Source organism: Acomys minous, assembly GCF_964271855.1.
Source record: "Acomys minous genome assembly, chromosome: 15".
In the NCBI taxonomy this organism is placed as follows: domain Eukaryota; kingdom Metazoa; phylum Chordata; class Mammalia; order Rodentia; family Muridae; genus Acomys; species Acomys minous.
Window position 1 is genome coordinate 16,749,818 of NC_140497.1, and position 20,659 is coordinate 16,770,476.

Consider the following 20,659-nt stretch of genomic DNA (forward strand, 5'->3'; position numbering starts at 1 on the left):
ACACCTTTATATAAACAACTGCACAGAGTGCTATATGTACATTTGGAACAAGCTCGGAAATTACCAGCAGTTCTGCTGCAATAAGAGAATGAAGACATGGAGGGCAGGTCATATTCTGCACACACACACCAGATTAATTCCGAATGTCCTTTTATGAACCTGACTGGCATTTAGACAGTTCATAAAAGGTTTATCATCAAACAGTTATGATGACATGATTATCAATCATAAACCTGCCAAATCTACTGCCATTTAGCGCTGCTTGAACAGAGTGAGCAACACTAAAGGGGACTACTGGCTGGCTGTGTCAGGCAGAATATGACAACGGCAAGCTTTTACTCCCACCATCAGACTAGAACCACAGCTCCATAGTAAGTGCTGTCACACCACTTTCACAATGCTTTAAAGTTATGGAGTTTAGCTTCTAACAAAGCTCAGCAGAAAGCACTTCAAACCACAAGATACTTAAGTCTGAGGCTGAAAGAAGACAGAGAGGCATTCACCTCCCAAAGCAGCTCCACCTGTAAGGACAGAAGCGGCACTATGTATTGTCAGATATCAACAGTCTCCAAGAGAAAGCATGGTGTAAGAACAGAAACAATACACTCACATTTCCAACACACCTTAGAACATTAACTGTGGACTAGATTATATATTTAAGATGCTCCGATTCTAAAAGACAAGTTCGTGAACCATGCAGCGTGGGATGGGCAGCCACTAAGCTACTGCCTAGCCCCCTACTTCTCATTAGATTAGCAGCAAAGAGAATTCCCTCCATTAATTAGGTGGATTACCAAACGGGGAAAAACCGCCGCAGTGGGTGATCCCTACAGAAATGCTGATGTGCTGACTAGGCTGAAATTCAGGGCAAGAAAAATTAGATGCACAAAGGTGATCAAGTGATTGTTGAGCTATGGAAAAATAGTGGAAAGCAAATGAATTTGCCAAATTAAGTGTTTACTATGATAGAGATGTGGAATCTAACAAAAACAAAGAAAGTCTAACCTGAAAATTGTACAGAGTTTTACATGGAATCTGTCTCACTTCAGTGCATATTGAGTTTGGGTGGACAGACATCATCACTGTCCGATGTATTCACACATGCAGTGCATCCCACTGATGTCCACAGCTAACGTGTTAATAAAATACTAATAAGACCAAACTGCTGTAAAGTGACAAAAGCTCTCTTCCATTATCATTTCCCAAGTGTAGATACTTTAGCTGCTAAAATCTGAGTTTTGAACTTAAAAGCCTCTTAGCAGTTTTCTAGATGTGGGCCATCCTGAAGACCACCCAATCCCAGGCAAGGCTTTCACACTTAGACCAACTTTCAACAGGACTTCAAACACATACCGTTCAGGTTCCCACCAGCAGACACGGCGCTGCTTTGCTTTTGGTTGTCATAAGCAGGGCCAATGTTACTAAGATCCTAGAAGAAGAAATAGCCTAGTGAGAGAGAGACCACACCAGCAAAGTAACTAGCCACCTGCGTTAAAAAATGGACAAAATTAGAGCACAGAAAATGAAAGTCATAGTTCTAATAATCAAGCTCCAAGGTCCCCAACTTGGATGCTTTAAGAACTCACAAAGGAGCATGTGTGCAGCAGGCCACGAGCCAGGATCTGAACGCCTCCAGGATGGAACTGACAACCAACCAGGCTGAGGGAGAGCTGCACAGCAGGCCCATGCTTAGGTCCTCTCCCTCTGCCTTCTACAGGGATTCTGACCCATATAGCTGTATTCTCCCGTTTTAAGAGACAGAAATCTGAATTTCCAATGTCCATTCTACAACAGTGCCCGCTGAGATGTACCCCTCGCTCTTCAAACCTGCCACAGAGATCCGTGCCCAGATCTTCAAACCTGCCACAGAGATCCGTGCCCAGATCTTCAAACCTGCCACAGAGATCCGTGCCCAGATCTTCAAACCTGCCACAGATCCGTGCCCAGATCTTTAAATCTGCCACAGAGATCCGTGCCCAGATCTTCAAACCTGCCACAGATCCGTGCCCAGATCTTCAAACCTGCCACAGATCCGTGCCCAGATCTTCAAACCTGCCACAGAGATCCGTGCCCAGATCTTCAAACCTGCCACAGATCCGTGCCCAGATCTTCAAACCTGCCACAGATCCGTGCCCAGATCTTCAAACCTGCCACAGAGATCCGTGCCCAGATCTTCAAACCTGCCACAGATCCGTGCCCAGATCTTCAAACCTGCCACAGAGATCCGTGCCCAGATCTTCAAACCTGCCACAGATCCGTGCCCAGATCTTCAAACCTGCCACAGAGATCCGTGCCCAGATCTTCAAACCTGCCACAGAGATCCGTGCCCAGATCTTCAAACCTGCCACAGAGATCCGTGCCCAGATCTTCAAACCTGCCACAGATCCGTGCCCAGATCTTCAAACCTGCCACAGAGATCCGTGCCCAGATCTTCAAACCTGCCACAGATCCGTGCCCAGATCTTCAAACCTGCCACAGAGATCCGTGCCCAGATCTTCAAACCTGCCACAGATCCGTGCCCAGATCTTCAAACCTGCCACAGATCCGTGCCCAGATCTTCAAATCTGCCACAGATCCGTGCCCAGATCTTCAAATCTGCCAGGATGTACCCCACAGCTCCTCACACCTGCAAGCAGCAAGTCAGCTGCAGTCTCAGTGGCTAGGAAGAGGCGGCTGAGGACAAAGGATTTCACCTCAAAACAAGGCCGCAAGTCAGGCATTTTCAGGCAAATCTAAAAGATGTCACCTTCTTAGTTGCCAATGTGCCCTTTGTCATGCAACAAAAAAAACGGAAACTTCCTTTTCTCCTACAGTTCTAGCAACACAGATTCTCCGACTTCCCTTCCAAAAATTTCTTAACAACAAAGAATGCTCTTAGGAGCAAATGTCAGCTAACAGAAAGATTAGGGAAACAAAAACAAAACAAACAAACAACTCAAGGGGGCTGGAGAGATAGCTCAGAGGTTAAGAGCGCTGTCTGCTCTTCCAAAGGTCCTGAGTTCAATTCCCAGCAACCACATGGTGGCTCACAGCCATCTATAAAGAGATCTGGTGCCCTCTTCTGGTAGGTAGGTGTACATGCAGGCAGAATACTGTATAGAAAATAATAAAATTTTTTTTTTTTGTTTTCTGAGACTGGGTTTTTCTGTGTAGCCCTGGCTGCCCTGGAACTCACTCTGTAGACCAGGCTGGCCTCGAACCCACAAAGATCCGCCTGCTTCTGCCTCCCGAGTGCTGTGATTAAAGGTGTGCACTACCACCACCCAGCATATATAAATCTTAAAAAGAAAAACTTAGGAAAAGTAAGCCCTAGCGACAAAGAACAACCAGAACCAAAACTGGTTCCTGGTTCAGGCATGGTGACTCACACATGCAACCCTAGCAAACGGTGGGCTGAGGCAGGAAGCACTATCATAAGCTTAAACTAACCTGGGCTGCAGTGAGATCTTGTGACAAAAGTCAAAACACGTAAGGTGGATGTTTTTTCCAGGTATCAATAATGATCGATTTGGAGTCCATCATGTTATGGGCATGTAATAGCACTGTGTTTTGGCAGACAAATACCATGTCTATGTACGTGTGTATGTACGTGTGTGTTAGGTGGAGAGAGGCTTGCACATAACCAAGAATCCTTATGTGAAGACCAGGTCAGTAACAGGTTCCTTCCTCATCGTTTTGTGTGGGATGAGGCAAGTGCTCGTGTGGAGGCTAAAGGACAACTTCTGCAAAGTGGTCCCCTCCTCCTCCCACCACAGGCTCCCGGGATCACCAGGATGTGTGGCAAGCATGTTTTGCCAGCTGAGCCATCTCACTGAAGCTCATGCTTGTCATTTTGGCTGACAGGCCGGGAAGCTCCAGGATCTGCCTGCCTCTGCCCCACACGGTGCTGGGCTTTTCAGTGTATGCTGCCAACTACTGGATTTTATGTGGGAACTGGGGGGCACGGAGCCATCCTCAGCCCCACCCCCACCTCTTTTTTGAGACAAGGCCTCATGTAGCCTAGGCTGGCCTCAAACTCAGGGTCCTCCTTGTTTGTCCCCCTTAGTGCGCTGCCGTGAGTACACCATGACTCCCAGGTTATACAGTGTTGCAGACAAGGACCCTATCAAGTCAGCCACATCTCCAGCAATGCTTCACCACCCCCTCATGGCTTATGAGAAAAAGGAATATGGGGCTGCAGAGGCGGCCCTTGCCCCTGTCCCAGTGGACCCAGGTTCCATCCCCAGCACCCACACGGCAGCTCATAATGTCTATAACTCGTCTCAGAGCCTCTGCTCCAACTCCCTCTTCTGGCCTCTACAGGCACTACACCAACATGGTGCGCCTCTACAGGCACTACACCAACATGGTGCGCCTCTACAGGCACTACACCAACATGGTGCGCCTCTACAGGCACTACACCAACATGGTGCGCCTCTACAGGCACTACACCAACATGGTGCGCCTCTACAGGCACTACACCAACATGGTGCGCCTCTACAGGCACTACACCAACATGGTGCGCCTCTACAGGCACTACACCAACATGGTGCGCCTCTACAGGCACTACACCAACATGGTGCGCCTCTACAGGCACTACACCAACATGGTGCGCCTCTACAGGCACTACACCAACATGGTGCGCCTCTACAGGCACTACACCAACATGGTGCGCCTCTACAGGCACTACACCAACATGGTGCGCCTCTACAGGCACTACACCAACATGGTGCGCCTCTACAGGCACTACACCAACATGGTGCGCCTCTATAGGCACTACACCAACATGGTGCGCCTCATATTGGGGGGGGGGGAGATGTGGGGAGGAAGGGGAAGGAGAGAGAGAGAATGAGAAGAAAGACTAATGTACCTGATCCAGAAGTCCAAATTTGGGGTAATCTTCTTCTGGGTCTTTGCTTCCTGGATCAGGGTGTTCCTTTACCAAGAACACATCTCTTTCCTTACTCTAAAAGGAAACCGTATCTTAGTAATGATGGATATTTTTGTACTTAGAAGTGCAGAAGATGCTCAGTCACCAACTCCAAATATCACTTCCCAGCTATACTCTCTAAAAACACAGTGCCTTTAATCCCAGCATTCAGGAGGCAGAGGCTGTTAGATTTCTCTGAGTTCAAGGCCAAGCCTGGTCTACAGAATGGGTCCCAGGACAAAGAAACCAAACCAAACCAAACCAAACTAAACCAAACCAAAAAACCCACCAAAATGACAGCAAGAGTTTCAGCACATAAAAACAGTCTTGGAGGAGAATGATACTCATGTAAGACACTGTTACTGATTTTGTGTAAAAAAAAAAAAAAAAAAGTAAAATTTATAACTACTTGTATCTCATTCAATGACTAATATCAAATTGCATCTTCTTAGCCATCACATTATTTCAAACTAAACAGAGTTTAACTGTTAGAAACAAATCTGGCTTTTTGAAACTGATCACATCTATTCAATTTTAATTTACTTACCATTGTTTTGACAATGTTATTGGGCCAAGTCATTTTTCCAGGTCTCTGTCTGGTTGTCATACACTCCCAGTATTTATCAATAAATGGTATAATATCCTATTTTTAAGAAATAAAAATATTAAGAATTATAGTTATGTGTATAACAAGTAGACTTGTGTGTCAAAGACTTCATTACAAAGCCGGGCATGGTGGCACACGCCTTTAATCCCAGCACTGGGGAAGCAGAGGCAAGTGGATCACCGTGAGTTAGAGGCCAGCCTGGCCTACAAAGGGAGTACAGGACAGCCAAGGCTACACAGAGAGATAATAAACAAAACAACAAAAGACTTCATTACAGTAAAAATAAAATAAAATAAAATAAAAATCTGCCTGTAACTTTTAGGTACTGAAGAAATATTAAATTGTTCAAAACAATATATGGCCTTACGATCAGCATTTGGATGGCGTAGGGCAGAGGGTGGCTATGACTTTCTGGTCTTCCAAGGAAAGCTAAGACAGCTGGGGCTACAGTATAAGGCACATGCCGTGTGACCTTAGAGAGAATCAAGGACTGAAGGTTTTTTTGACTTTTTTTTTTTAAATAAAGTCAAACAGGAAAGCTAAAGCAGGAATCCTGTGAGCTTGAAGATGCTGAGCTCCAGGCCAGCCACGGCTAGACAGACTGGTTACACCACAGCTGACTATGGATAGGTGACGCTTGCTTCAAAAAGCCAACCAAATTTTATTTATTGTTTGTTTGTGTTTTTTTGTTTTTCGAAACAGGGTCTCTCCATGTTAGCCTTGGCTGTCCTAGGCCTCCCGAATGCTGGGATTAAAGGCATGCACCACCACACTCGGCCCAAATTTTATTGAAAGATTCAGAATACTAACAGCTAAGCCAAATGGTATCTACTAGAAAACTGGCAAATTATCTAATTTCCATATATGGAAAAAATAAGGCAGCTACTAGAGGATTTACTCATAAGAACCGAGGAGAATGTACGTGCTAAAGAGGACATTTTAGCACTTTGCAATTGTATTAATTCTAACTCTACCTTATCTTTGGAGAACATGGTTTTTGGATGTTCATCCTGTGTTCGAGACTGCCAGGTTAGGTTCGCCAAAGCACTAAGGCACATTTCCTTTAAATCTATCAAAAACAAAACAAAAGAAGAAGATGTATCTGTCACACTTGACTTCTAGCAGCAAGAGTATATTCAATACGGCAGGTGTGATGCTTAGTTTCACTTTGACACATCTCAAACCCCTAAGCAGAATCTCGGTGAGGGACTGCCTGTATCTCGTCAGCTGTAGGCATGTCTGTGGGGGACTGTCGTGATTACATGGAGTTCACAAAGCCTGCCTGCTATAGGCAGTAGTATTTCCAGGGCAGGGGATCCTGAACTATATGAGTAGAAAAGAGCAAGCAGAGCTTAGACATACAGCTCTATGTAAGTATAAGGTCAGTGTGGTCAGCGCCCTTGAATACCTGCTGCTGTGATTTCAAGGTCGTGACTGAGTAGAACCCGGAACTGTAAACCCCCAAACCTCCTCCCCGTAGGTTGCTTTTCTAAGAGTATTTTATGCTATCAACAGGCAGAGAAACTGACAGTGGTCCACAAAATAAGAACAGGAACAGCTAAAAGTGAAGTAATAATTTGATTTGAAATGGGCAACTGGAATTATTCAGCACTAAATACCAAGCTAATCCCACCCAGCTCTTAGGCAAAAGTATCCTAAGTGAGCTAACCCATATCTCTTGGCTTACAAGGGCCAATCATCGTTTTAAAATATTCCAGAGTTGTTCTTACTTGCTTGCTTCCGGAGAAAGTAGGTATTCCCACTGTGATGGCACACATTGCAATGGAAACTGTAGTTGGTCATAAAAGGTAGACACGATCTGCAGATGAGCCAAATTACACTAATTAGTGAACAGCCAACACATTCCTATGCTTAGTTTTCTTTAAGAAAAAAGGTTACAGCATTTTTCTTCCTTTAGTAAGCTCATTATCATTATTGATACCCAGGATACATTTGCAGACACACATGCCAAGGTGCACACGGGGGAGATGGAGGCCAATCCTGTGGCTCAGTTATCTCCTCCCATCTTCACATGGCTCCAGGATTACTCAGGAAGTGACTATCTGCTGAGCTATCTCACTAGCCCACCATTTGGCTTTTTCTGAGATACGGCCCTGGTATATGCAGGCAAAACACTGTCCACATCTATTTACTATGCATACAATATTCTGCCTGATTGTGTGCCTGCCCACCAGAAGAGAGCACCAGATCTCTTCTGTGAGCCACCATGTGGTTGCTGCAAATTGAACTCAGGAACTTTGGAAGAGCAGACAGTGCTCTTAATCTCTGAGCCATCTCTCCAGCCCCTAAAGAAAAATCTTTTACAGTATAGCCTTGGCTGTCCTGGAACTCTCTTTGTAGACCAGGCTGGCCTTGAACTCACAGAGATCCATCTGCCTCTGCTTCCCAAGTGCTGGAACTAAAGGCGTGCGCCAAAGAAATAAATCTTTTTTAAAAATTTTTTAAATACTTTTTAATTTTGAGATTAAACTGTGATTCCATAATTTCCCTTTCCTCCCCTGGATCTGGAATTCCTTGCTATGTGGATGCTAGGAATTAAACCACAGCCATCTCTCCAGCCCCGTGCTAAAATTTTATAAAGCATTCTGGTTAATAATATGTACTCACACAGCCGGCCGTGGTGGCGCATGCCTGTAATCCAAGCACTTGGGAGGAAGAGGCAGGCAGATCACTTTGAGTTTGAGTCCAGCCTAGTCCACAAAGCTAGTCCAGGACAGCCAGGGCTACACAGAGAAACCCTGTCTCGAAAAAACAAAAAAACAAAACAAAACAAAAATAATAATATGTACTCACGACGTGTCTATTCCAAAGGTGTCAGCAGTGAACCATTTTGTACATATCCCACACTGCAACTCGACCTCTCCCAACTGCCGACCATTCTCCTCATCCACAGAGCCGGCCTGGGTGTCCATCGCTTCTGAAGTGTCCGCAGCACCCTCCTGGAGCCAAGGAGCAAGAAGACAATAAAGCAGGTGAGCTGAATATACTTTTTAAATTAGATTTAAAGTTTTTCAACAAATCTTAGTTTGCTGGGGCTAGAGAGAGACGGCTCAGTGGTTAAGAGTACTGTCTGCTCTTCTAGTGGTCCTGAGTTCAATTCCCAGCAACCACATGGTGGCTCACAACCACATATAATATGACTTGATGCCCTCTTCTGGCCTGCAGGTGTACATGCAACGAGAGCACTCATATACATAAATCTTTAAAAAAACAAAAAACAAAAAACAAAAACCGCAGTTTGCCCTTTAAAGGCCTAAAAGGAAATACTTACTAGAGTATCTTTTCCATTAGAAGATTCTGTCTCCAGACCACTTACATCAACTAAGTTTGCATCCCTATCGGAAGAAAGAAGTTTCAAAATAAGTAATCAAAACGCCTATTCAAAACCAAACAAGAAAGCACTGATCCCAAACACTGATGGGCTTCCTATTCTGATGTATTTTCCGTCTACGTCTAAGCTTGTCCTAGACTAGACGCCCAGGAAAACAATCCGAGTACTAGGAGGGATGCAGTCAAGACAAACACAGTGAAACTACAGACTTGTGCACAAGGCTTAGAGTTAGCCCTGGGGAGAGTTCAGGGATTTGGGTTTCCCAGTCCTTTCAGAAGGACGGTGATTTCTTCCATCCTGATGCTGAAAGGAGGTTTCCTTCCTGGGTTATTCAGGAACTAATATTAGGAGAGTGACCAGCTAGGTCCTACCGGGTGCAAGGGCGGGAAAGAGGAAAACATGCTCGGCTCACACTGGTGCTGATGGAAGTGAGGACTGAGGTGCAGCTCCGAGCCGACCCGCCAAACCGCCACCTGCCGGGGTCGCAGACCGTACAGGACCGAGCCGTTGGCCGCAGGGCCTGGGTCAGGAGGGCGGCACCAGAGCGGGCGCGAGCCGCGGGATTCTACGAGAGGCGGGCGGGCCCGGCCCTCCCCTCCTGCGTTCTCGTGGGCTGCGGGTATCTTACCCACTTTCAGCCTCTCCAGAGCTGGGCTCCGCTCCCGGGGCAGCAGACGGCCCCTCTCCAGCCCCTGCAGCCGCCGGCTCCGTCTCTCCCTCCTCTGCAGTTGTGGCGCTTGCAGATGCTCCTGGACCAGGGCCGGCGCCCACTCCAGGGCCCGGACCCGCTCCAGTCGCCGCCATTGCTGCCGCTTCCCAGGCTCTCGCGAGACTACATCTGTACAGTGAGTGGCAACCTGGCTCGGCGTTCTTAAAGCGGAAAGACCTATTTTTGGGCCCACCACTTGCTGTGGAATCACGCACTTGGATCCCGGCTGCTTTAAGGCCAGAAGGGAAGCGGCGTACTAGGTGTGTCATCTGCTTTCCTCTGGGATTTACTTTGTTTCTTAAAAATCCCTGCTCACATTCGAGGCTGAGAGAGGAAATTACCACCCATATGAGGATTTAAGAGCGTTCCCTTTACGTTGTTTTGTGCCGAGCAAAAGTTAATACTAAAACGTAGCGAACCTCCAGTTAAAAACAAAACAAGAAAAACAGCACTCATTGGTTCACACCCGTTGTGAGCGGCTGTACTCTAAGTGGTTCGCCACTAAAAGCCGATTTCCAGACGGCTTTTGCAGAGACGATATGGGGTGATTCCAGAGCCCGAGGTAGGTGAGGGTGGAGTGGAGGGGAAACATCTGGCCAGAAGGCTAGCAGTACTGTGCGCTTCGGAGCTGCAAGAGCTTACACAAGAAGACAAATGAAGCCTCACAGGAGAGTCTATCAGAAAACTGAGTTTTGATAGGTTTGGTGCTTAGGAAAGGAAGAGCAGCAACTAAACACCGAGAAGGGACATTAGCTGATAGTTGGAACCCTGGAGTAAGTGGAAGCGTGTGGTCTCCACAAACTACTGCAATAGAAACTGCTGCCCTCCTTCCTCTCTCTGTGGTCTGTGTGTATTGTTTTCACGCCTGCGTGCGCATTTATAGATGTGTGAGCATATATGTGTGCATTGGAGAGGCGGGAGGACAACTTTCAAGAATAGATTTTTTTCCCCCCGCACGCCTTTAATCCTAGCACTCAGGAGGCAGAGGCAGGTGGATTGCTGTGAGTTCGAGGCCAGCCTGGTCTACAAGGTGAGTCCAGGATGGCCAAGGCTACACAGAAAAACCCTGTCTCGAAAAAAAAAAAAAAAAGGATAAATTTTTTTTCCCTTCCACAGTGTGGGTTCTAGGGAGCCAACTCAGACTTGGCAGCAAGGGCCTTTACTCACTGAGCCGCCTCACTGACCATATATTTGCCTCCCCCCCCCCCCCGCCCCCAGGGTAAATTTCAGTAGACTATACATCCAAAAGAAAAGAAATTTGGGGATCAAATCATTGATTACTTTTCTAATGCTATGAGAAAATGCCACGACCAAAGATAACTTCAGTAATGGGGGGGGGGGGGGAGTTTTGGTTGAGAGGTTCAAAGGGAGAAGAGTCCATAATGTTGGAGGAAAGAAATGGCAGCAGGAGACGAGGGTGGTGACCAGAACACAAGGCCGAGCTCACATTCTTCACCAGGATCACCAAGCAGAAAGCAGGAGCTGCACCGTAAGCAGTTCCACCTTTTACTTCTGAGCTTGCCCCCAATGGCATACTTCCTCCAGCAAACCTGCACCCCTAAGTCTCCCCAAACTCCACACCAACTGGGGGCCAAATGTTTAGATCCCCCAAGGCTATGGGGGACACATCTCATTCAAACCAACACATATAATATGTACACATAATGTGCATAGAATATATATGTACATATATGTATATATTAAATGCATGCATATATGTTAGGGACGGGCTACATAGCCAATGTTCAGCCATCTTGTCAGAACCTAGGTTCCTATTTCTCCAGAAGTCTGCCATTCACCAGAAACTAGCTGACCTTGTCGTAGGTTGGCAGTTAGACACCTGTTGTGGTTTATTATGGGCGCTGGTCATTCCAGACCCCGAGCTAGTCCTTTTCCAGTGGGACTACTGATAAGATCAGATTAAGGGCCAGCTGCCTGCGAGCAGCAGTTCCAGGAGCTTTTTCCTGACTAACCAGCTCCTTCACGACTTTCCTGAAATTTCTCTCCTGCACTTAGCAGCTGGAAAGGTAGATACCTACCTGCTGGAGCATTCCAGAGTTAGGTATCCATAGCAACCCTTGCTTACGCAAATACCCATGCCTCTGTGCCTATATAAACTCTGTAAAAATTCTCAATAAATGCAGACTTGCCCCCTTCTTCGTGTCTAGTGTTCTGCCTCCATACAGGAAAATTCTCCCGAGCGTTAGTCGAACCCTGGCGGGCCGGGGCACATATATGTATATATTAAATACATGTATGTATATATTATATGTTTGTAGTATATAATGTACACATATACTATGTACATATACATAAAATGTACAAACATCATATGTTGAGTCCATTTAATATTGTTTGTATATGCTGATTTCAAGGCTGACCTCTTGGTATTCTCTAGCCATTAGGGGGCTTATCCCTGGGAGAGACTAGTTTCCCTTCTCCCACTAGTTGTCAGCTGCCTGCAGTTGTCTAAAGGTAGGGCTCCTTGACATTTCCCCCTTCTGTGTTATATGTCTATTAGTATTGCCACAATTCACAGCAGACTGCCCAGTCCTCTGCCTCTTACAGTCTTTTCTGTCCCCGTGTTCCTCAATGTTCCCTGAGCCTTAGGTGTAGGAGCTGTGTTGTAGGTATATCCATTGGGACTGAGCACCCTACAGATTAACCAATCTCTGCACTTTGACTAGCTAAGAAACCCTCAATAAAATATTTGAGAACTGAATACCAACACTCATCAAATAGACTATCATGACCAGGTTGCCTTTATCCAAGAGATGCCAGGACGGTTCAATATATGAATCAATAAATGTGATAAAACACATGAATGGACTTGAAGACTGAAATCACATGACCATCTTAATAGAAGCAGAAAAATCTTTTGACAAAATCCAACATGCCTTCACAACAAATATCCTAGAGATGGGGGGGGTGAGGGACAGTAAGTCTAGAGGGAGCATCCCTCAGCATAATAGAGGCTGTATATGGCAAATCCAGAGCAGAGAGTTCAGGGAGAAGCATAGAATGTTCCAGGCATTAAGTGGGCAATGACTGTGATAACCATCCTGCAATGCACAGAACAGCCCCCAACAGTGTTAGGCTACTCAAAGTGCCAATAGGACCAAGAGTGAGGGAGCCTTGTCAACAGGAAAGACTATGTTCAGAACACAGACAAATCACCAGAGGTTACATCACTGAAAAAAGTACTTCCCTCATCACAGTAACCATTGTCAGTACTCCTCAAGGAAGGACAGGGTCTCATGAGCCCTTCCCCCACCCATGATAAAATGCTGACAGGGCCTCATCTTCTGCAAGCAATCACAGCTACTGTGAGTTTATGAATGCAGTGGTCATTCCATGAGCAGAAGGCACTGGGGGTAGATGGGTGTCAGGAGGTGGGTAGATTATATAGATGTCTTGTAGGACCGAGTACTCAGCAGTCACTTAATCTTGGCACTGGCCTATGAGTTTCCGCATTAACCAGTGCAGAAGGAAAGCTTCTCTGACAAAGGCTGAGGGAGGCATCAATCTACCGCTCTAAACACTTGCAAGGCAGTTGGATAACGTGCTCATTCAGCAAAATCCCAGTGGTATGTCCATCCCTTGGTGTTGTGGGATTCTGAGCAAAGCGATGGGACATTGAGGTTTCCTCAGGAAGATAGCTTTGAATTGTGGTAGCAGACTCAGCCAAACATCTGTCCAAAAGAGAGCCTTGGTAGACACCACCCCAACCCCACCTCCCATACGTTGAACAAAGGAGGATTTTCAGGAAATGTAACAAGGTCCCACATAAGCATTTTGTCAGGAACTAAACCACAGGATGGGTTGGTCTCTTTGTCCTTTCCTAAGGCTTCCAGGAAGATTTAGTAAGTAAAGAGGGTGTGTCGGGGGTGGTGGGGGATGGTGAGGTTGGCATTCATCCAAGGACATTGCTTGGCTTTTGTTTTCTCCAGGCTCTATGTATATGTATGTTTACATGTAGGCACATACTCGATCACAGAAGCAATTGCACATTTGTGGGTAGAATCCGCAAATGAAATCAGAGGCAGTATGCCTTGAAGCTGGAGTTAGGTGATTGTGAGCCCCCTGATGTAGGTGCTGCGAACCAAATTCGGGTCCTCTGGACCTGAGTGTTCTTTTTTTGTTTTCAGAGAAAGGGTTTCTCTGTGTAGCCTTGGCTGTCCTCCTGGACTTGCTTTGTGGACCAGGCTGACCTTGAATTCACATCAATCCACCTGCCTCTGCCTCCCGAGTGCTGGGATTAAAGACGCGCGCCACCACGCCTAGCTTATCCTTTTCTTGAAACAGAATTATCACATTTATTTCTTGTGCCTGTGGAGGGGTGTGCAAATGTGGAGGTCAGAGGACAATTTGCAGTATTTGGTTCTCTCTTTCCATTGTATGTAAATATGGATCCAGGGCTTGGATTTATGTTGTCAACCTTGGCATCAGCAACTTCCCCCACTGAGCCAGCTGACTGGCTCTCTTTTCTTTTTATTTTCTCTATTTTTTTTCTCTTCTCTTTCCTCTCCTCTGCCCTTTTTTTGAGATAGGGTTTCTCTGTGTAGCCTTGGCTGTCCTGGACTAGCTTTGTAGACCAGGCTGGCCTTGAACTCATAGAGATCCTCCTGCCTCTGCCTCCCAAATGCTGTGATTAAAGATGTGCACCACCACACCTGGCTTGCCTTTTTTCAAACAGGCCACACTATATAGCTCAAGGTGGCTTCAACCTCATGACCCTCTTCCCCAGTGTCTGGAACACACAGTACCACCACACTTAACATAACATCTTTTCTTATATTTGGGGTTTTTTTTTCCAAGACAGGGTTTCTCTGTGTAGCCTTGGCTGTCCTGGATTCTCTTTGTAGACCAGGCTGGCCTTGAACTCACATCAATCTGCCTGCCTCTGCCTCCTGAGTGCTGAGGTTAAAGGCGTGTACCACTATGCTGGGCCTCTTATATTTAGTTTTATTTATGCTCTTTTTTTTTTAATACATTTTTATTAATTTATACATATTACATCTCAGTTGTTAGCCCATCCCATGTATCCTCCCATCCCTCCCTTCCTCCCACTTCCCCCCCCTACTCCCCTCCCCTATGTCTGTGTCTGAGGGGGATCTCCTCCCCCTGAATATGCTCATACGGTATCAAGTCTCTCCTTGGTGACCTATTATCTTTCCTCTGAGTGCCACCAGGCATCTCCATCCAAGGGACATGATCAAATATGGGGCACCAGAGTTTGTGTGAGAGTTAGATCTTCTTCTCCACTCAACAGTGGAGAATGTCCATCGGCTAGTCCGGGTAGGGGTTCAAGGTTTTTACTGCCTATTTTTTCCTTGGCTGTTGCCACAGTTTGCGGAGGACCCCAGGGCCCAGACTCACCTGTAGTTTTCCAGGACCCACTGGATCCTTCCATTTCCTCTTTCTCCCAGGCTTCTCACACCTAAAGTTTCAATAGGATGTCCTCCCCTCTTATCCATTATTCTGGTAGGTACAGTTTTTCATGGGGACGTACACCTTGGGCTAGTGTCTTGATATAAGTGAGTATATACCATTTAGCTCTTTTTGCTTCTGTGTGAACTCACTCATTATGACAATTTCTAGTTCAATCCATTTGTCCACAAATTTTGGAAATTCCTTGTTTTTAATAGCTGAGTAGTATTCCATAGTGTAAATGTACCACAGTTTCTTTATACGTGTCCCTCAACAGAAGAATGGATATTTATGCTCTTTAAAACATAAAGTGCCAGCAATAAGTCTATCAAGTAATCATATTTGACATAAAATAAAACTATGACGTTACAGTGACTCTTTAGAGCTTGCACAGTGACTCAACAGAAGGACCTAGGCTGGCTCTGAGAGCTCCTAACATTTACTTAGACAAGAGTGCTAATTGTGGCTGGAGAGATGGCTCAGTGGCTAGGAGCACTGTCTGCTCTTCCAGAGGTCCTGAGTTCAATTCCCAGCAACCACGTGGTGACTCACAATTATCTATAATGTTATCTGATGCCCTCTTCTGGCCTGCAGGTGTACATGCAGATACTTTATAAGCACTTATAAATATACATATACATATAAATATATATATAAATATATATATAATGAGTGGTAATTGTACCACAGCCCAATGGCAGTTATAACAGAAATGGCGGAAAAGCTTAGAAAAAGGACATTAGAACCATGACAGCAGTCTAAGAAATGCCTCCCTCATCTCCTGGAAATAGCAAGTTAGGATGGGCTCCTGAGGAACACATGTTTTCTCTGATTCTTTTTCTTGTGGTTGGTTGTTTTTGTTTTTCAAGACAGGGTTTCTCTGTGTAGCCCCGGCTGTCTTGGAGTCACTTTGTAAACCAGGCTGGCCTTGAATTCACAAAGTCCCAGCACTCTGGGAGGCAGAGGCAGGCATATCTTCATGAATGCCAGCATAGTCTACAAAGTGAGTCCAGGCAGCCAGGGCTATTACCCAGAGAAACCCTGTCTTGAAAAAAAAAAAAGGCGGGGTGCAGTGGTACACGCCTGTAATCCCAGCACTAGGAAGGCAGAGGCAGGTGGATCTCTGTAAGTTTGAGGCCAGCCTGGTCTACAAAGTGAGTTCAGGCCAACCAAAGAAAAACCAAAGAGAAAACCTGTCCCAAAAAACAAAACAAAAAAAAAAAGCAAAAACAAACAAAAAAAGCCAATGACATTACTAGTTGAAGCACTTTCTATAATAACCTATATTCTATCATTAGCCATTCTTATTTTAAAGATAAACAAAAATATATCTCCCTAAATATATATAATTAAAAAAATAAATGGTTCTTTGGAATGGCTCTATTTTGGTGTTCTTAACTATTTGTAGTATTTAAATGGTCAATTATCATCAAACAACACGCCTACCATTTCTTAGTTGCAATGTGTGGAGGTGTGTGCATGTGACAATATATGTGTGTCCAGAACACCCAGAATCCACTCTTTCACTGTTTTGGCACAACATTTTCAACTGTTTTAATATTACTAACAAGTATTCATGTAGTCTCTTAGGTTAGATGAATTTGCTGTTTACCCCCATCTTCTTAATAGAATAAACAAAACCTCCGTTTCTAAAGTTATTGAGAATGTAAGGTTATCTCCGAAAGGTGGAGAGCCAGTACTGAGATCGCTGGACATATTTCACTGAAAACAAACAATTGAAGTTGTTTGTCTAAACAAGCCACTTGAAAAAGCCAGATGCTATTCTCTGTCCCAACGGTGACTAGTTCCTCAAGTTCACAGATAAGTAACGGTAGGGTCTAGAACCCTCAGGTGCTGACTACCCAGGTAGGCCCTACCATTTTATGTCAGTTGATGACAGTCTGTGCACTTCACCAGAGTGGTTGGAGGATTCTTCTTCCTCGGTCTTCTCATTGGCTTTCCCATCAGATCGGAAGATGATGCAACACACGGAAGTGTACCTCCTGGAACTGTTGCCAGGTGACCATGACATCATAGACTAGCCCAACAGTGTGGTCTCAAGATGCCTAAAGCATTGCAAGAGAATTTAAATAGGAGAGAACCGGAGAAAGTGTTCTGCACAGCTGAGATCCAAGCAGCATTTATTCTCTCCTCCTTTGCGACTTTCCTCGGGGGACTCTTCATCTTATTCATGTTCAGACTAATCTTGAAAACCTCAGAAAGATGGCGAAACATCAAGGGAAAGGGGGTAATCTCGGTCAGTTTCCTGGCCTGGGACACCTGTGTGTGAAGATTGGTGCTAAGTTTGGCATATGTCTGTGTTTAGCAAGCAGTTCAGGCCTTACTTGATTTTTTTTTCAGGCTAATTAATGAGTCTGATGCTTCATAAAGGGCAGGAAACTGGGCCCCAGGCTACCAGTGCAATCTGTTGACCATGTAGCAGTGATGAATATAGCAGGATCTTCTTTCTGGGGGGGGGGGGGGAACCTTCCATAAACATTGACAAGGTCCCTGTTTCTTAAAAAGGCAGTTAAAAGTCAAATGTGGTACTTTATGGATTAATCTCAGTGCTTGAGGCAGGAGGATTGCTGTGAGCTTGAGATTAATCTGGACTACAGGAGACCCTGTTTCAGAGAGAGAGTTTTGTTCATTACTATGAGGGAAGCACAAAGCCACAAGACATCAACACAGCCTTCTTTTTGAGTATCCTTTGTGCATGATTTGTATGTGTCCATATGTATACACTGCCTTTATGTGTTACCTACACCAGCCATAAACACATAGGCATTTTTTTGTAGCCTGACTAGCTTTGCAAAGGGTGATGTAACTGCTGGCAAATGATGACAGTGGGAACAAATGGTGCTTTATGATGGTGACATGTTAATAGTTTGAAATACTTCTCTTCAATTCCATATGACTGTTCTATTTTGTTGTTGTTGTTGTTGTTATAATTTTCATTTGTTTGTTTTATTTTGAGACAGGATCTTACTATGTAGCCCTGGTTGGCCTAGAATTCACTATGTAGAGAGGCTGGCCTCTAACACATCTATCTGCCTTTGCTTCCTGAGTGCTGGGGTTAAAGGCATATGCCACCGCATGGGCTCAATGGGAGAATTGATTATGCCCTCTGTAGCTTGTTTTAATTTCCACTTAAACTTTGTTTCTTCCTGGAATAGATTACAGTAGATTTTGTGTTTTTGTTTTTGTAATTGAATACTTGTACCTGTGCATCATAATTAATATGCAAATTTTGCTTAAATAGGGTCTACTATAAGTGGCATAAAGTAACATAGTTTGAAATAAGAGCAAAAACTTAAGGTTATTAGTAATAATGGACTTTATATTTCTGTATTTAAGAAATATATCTAGTATTGAAGTTCTTTGATTTTATTGATAAGCCAGTTTACTCTGTAATTGTTTCTATTTTAAAGACTTGAAACAGGGCTGGAGAGATTGCGCAGTGCTTAAGAGCACTGGCTGCTCTTCCAGAGGACCTGGGGTCAATTCCCAGCAACCACGTGGTGACTCACAGCCATTTGTACTACAGTTCCAGGGGATCTGATGCCCTCTACTGGCTTCCCTGGGCACCAGAACCATACATGCCGGCCAGACATAACATTCAGGCAAAATGTCCATTTACATAAAATAAAAATAAATACCATTTTAAAGACAATACTTTAAACAATGTCATGAAACTATAGGGGAAAGAATTGTGAGACTCTGGGGATTGATGGGTATGCGCCTCCTTCAGCAGAAAGTGGACTCCTTTCTCTTTCGCTGCATCTCACTCCATCTTTTCTCCCCCCCTCACAGACACTATTTTCAGGTAGACTAGATCTTAATCCTTTAAGAAGATTTTACTTTTATGGAGTATTCCGAGATCGCATTGAAATGTTGCTTTCTGCGCAGACCGTCGTGGGGCAATTGTTGGTGAGTTCACATTCACGGTTCTCACGCCGACGCACTGTAGCCATGAACGTGATCGTAGTCCCCTCTGAACTTTAACCACACGGGTAGGCATCTTCTCCTCCGCGGCGGGCGTAGCTACAGCGAGCCTTGTGTGGAGGGCTCTCCACTCATCGCTCTACTTCGCTTTTCTCTAACTGAGCAAAATGACTTAGAATTTAGACTTGCTGTTGGCTTCTCTGCCGCATCACCACTCCCGGCTCCTCCTCAAGATTGTATTTTAAGTACAAAGTTTCTCTCTTCCCTCTCCAACCCCCAAACCGTCCCATATACCCCTCCCTGCTCTCCTTCAAATTCATGGCTTCTTTTTCCCATCAGTTGTTAGCATTTTCCTGATTAATGATTGATGTGAGAGGGCCCAGCCCACTACGGGTGGCACCACCAGTGGGCAGATGGTCCTGGGTGTAGAAGAAAGCTATTTTTTGGACAATTTAATACATGTATACAAATGTATTATAAACACACTCACCCCCGTTGCCTTCTTTTATGCCCTCATCCTGCTTGACCCCATTATTTTCCCAACTATTTATTCTCTTATTTCCATGCCATTTTCGTGTGCAGGTTGCCATGGCTGCTGTGTGCTTGTGATTGTATTGACTAACAGATTAAAACATTTTTTTGAGGCAAGGTCTTTGCTGTGTATCCCCTGGCTGCCCTGGACCTCTGTATGTGGACCTTGCTAGACTTGAACTCCCTGAGAGATCCACTCTTTCAACTTCCCAAGCACCAGAATTCAAAACATATGCCACCAAGCCCTTCTTAACTTCTTATTTATGTGTCTGTATGTGGGCCAAATGAGTGAGGTGCTCACAGCTTGCAGAAGAGGCTCTTGGCTCCTTTCAAGCTGGAGTCACATACGTGTGTGAGCTGCCTGATATGGGTGCTGGGAATTGAGCTTGAGTCCCGTAGAAAAGCAGCAAGCCCTCTCAATTGCCGAGCCCTCTTTCTAGTCTGTAAGACAGATATTTTTCCCTTTGTTCATTGATGAACTGAGCAGTGTGTGGGCCACGAGACGATCTAGAGATGCATTTATTGAATTTGGGTAGAACTTGGCTGAAATCTCCAAATGTCATTAAAACTATCCACGAGGGCATTGATTCAGAGCACAGCTCTTGTCTAAGGGGAATAAACGGGTGTTTGTTTTAAGCCAAATGTGAATACGTAAAACTGGGAGATGAATTCTGGGTTCAGAATCACACAGATCTCTGTGAGTTCGAGGCCAGCCTAGGCTATTTAGTGAGTTTCAAGACAGCTAGGGCTATGCAGAGACACCCTGTCTCAAAGAACCAAAAGCAAAACAAAAATAATTGAGATAGGGTCAGCTGTCTTGGAGCTTTCTATGTAGACCAGGCTGACCTTGAACTCACAGAGATTCTCCTGCCTCTGCCTCCTCAGTGTTGAAATTAAAGGCATGTGCTAATAGGGATCTTTATCTTGATGGCCTTCCATGAACTTTTGATAGTCATGGAAGGAAAAAGAGTCATAAATCAAAGCTTTCCCCAAATATATAGTTGGGGAGGTCAGGTAGGCGGGTAATAGCAAAGTGGGGGAAATCCTTGAGTTAGGTTGGTATCTGGTCACATCTCAGCTTTTAGTTGGTGAAAGCAAGTTGTCTGCTTTGTTAACACATTCAGAAAGTTTTACTTGAGTCAAAAGAGATTCAGGTCAGGTGCAGAGGCTGGTGCC

General features: G+C 45.0%; 2 protein-coding genes across 7 annotated transcripts in view; one reads left to right on the forward strand and one right to left on the reverse strand.

The window, feature by feature from the left end:
- Nucleotides 1-20,659, reverse strand: part of ASH2L (ASH2 like, histone lysine methyltransferase complex subunit) — a 47,246-nt gene that overhangs the window by 14,216 nt on the left and 12,371 nt on the right. Inside the window, exons 1-9 of one of the 4 annotated variants that reach the window (XM_084760316.1) lie at nucleotides 9,497-9,712; nucleotides 8,809-8,872; nucleotides 8,331-8,476; nucleotides 7,247-7,335; nucleotides 6,491-6,585; nucleotides 5,457-5,552; nucleotides 4,850-4,945; nucleotides 1,354-1,429; nucleotides 504-521 (exon numbers count right to left, since the gene is read on the reverse strand). In XM_084760316.1, coding sequence (XP_084616442.1) covers nucleotides 504-521; nucleotides 1,354-1,429; nucleotides 4,850-4,945; nucleotides 5,457-5,552; nucleotides 6,491-6,585; nucleotides 7,247-7,335; nucleotides 8,331-8,476; nucleotides 8,809-8,872; nucleotides 9,497-9,672 — 856 coding nt within the window. In that variant the 5' untranslated portion in view covers nucleotides 9,673-9,712. Of the gene's footprint in view, nucleotides 1-503; nucleotides 522-1,353; nucleotides 1,430-4,849; nucleotides 4,946-5,456; nucleotides 5,553-6,490; nucleotides 6,586-7,246; nucleotides 7,336-8,330; nucleotides 8,477-8,808; nucleotides 8,873-9,280; nucleotides 9,415-9,496; nucleotides 9,713-20,659 lie in introns of those variants that run through there. The other 3 variants (XM_084760318.1, XM_084760319.1, XM_084760317.1) reach the window with 3 other exon arrangements.
- Nucleotides 9,671-20,659, forward strand: part of KCNU1 (potassium calcium-activated channel subfamily U member 1) — a 74,663-nt gene continuing 63,674 nt past the window's right edge. The window contains exons 1-2 of one of the 3 annotated variants that reach the window (XM_084760277.1): nucleotides 9,671-9,837; nucleotides 18,821-18,937. In XM_084760277.1, the coding sequence (XP_084616403.1) occupies nucleotides 18,899-18,937 (39 nt within the window). In that variant the 5' untranslated portion in view covers nucleotides 9,671-9,837; nucleotides 18,821-18,898. Of the gene's footprint in view, nucleotides 9,838-17,014; nucleotides 17,265-18,820; nucleotides 18,938-20,659 lie in introns of those variants that run through there. The other 2 variants (XM_084760275.1, XM_084760276.1) reach the window with 2 other exon arrangements.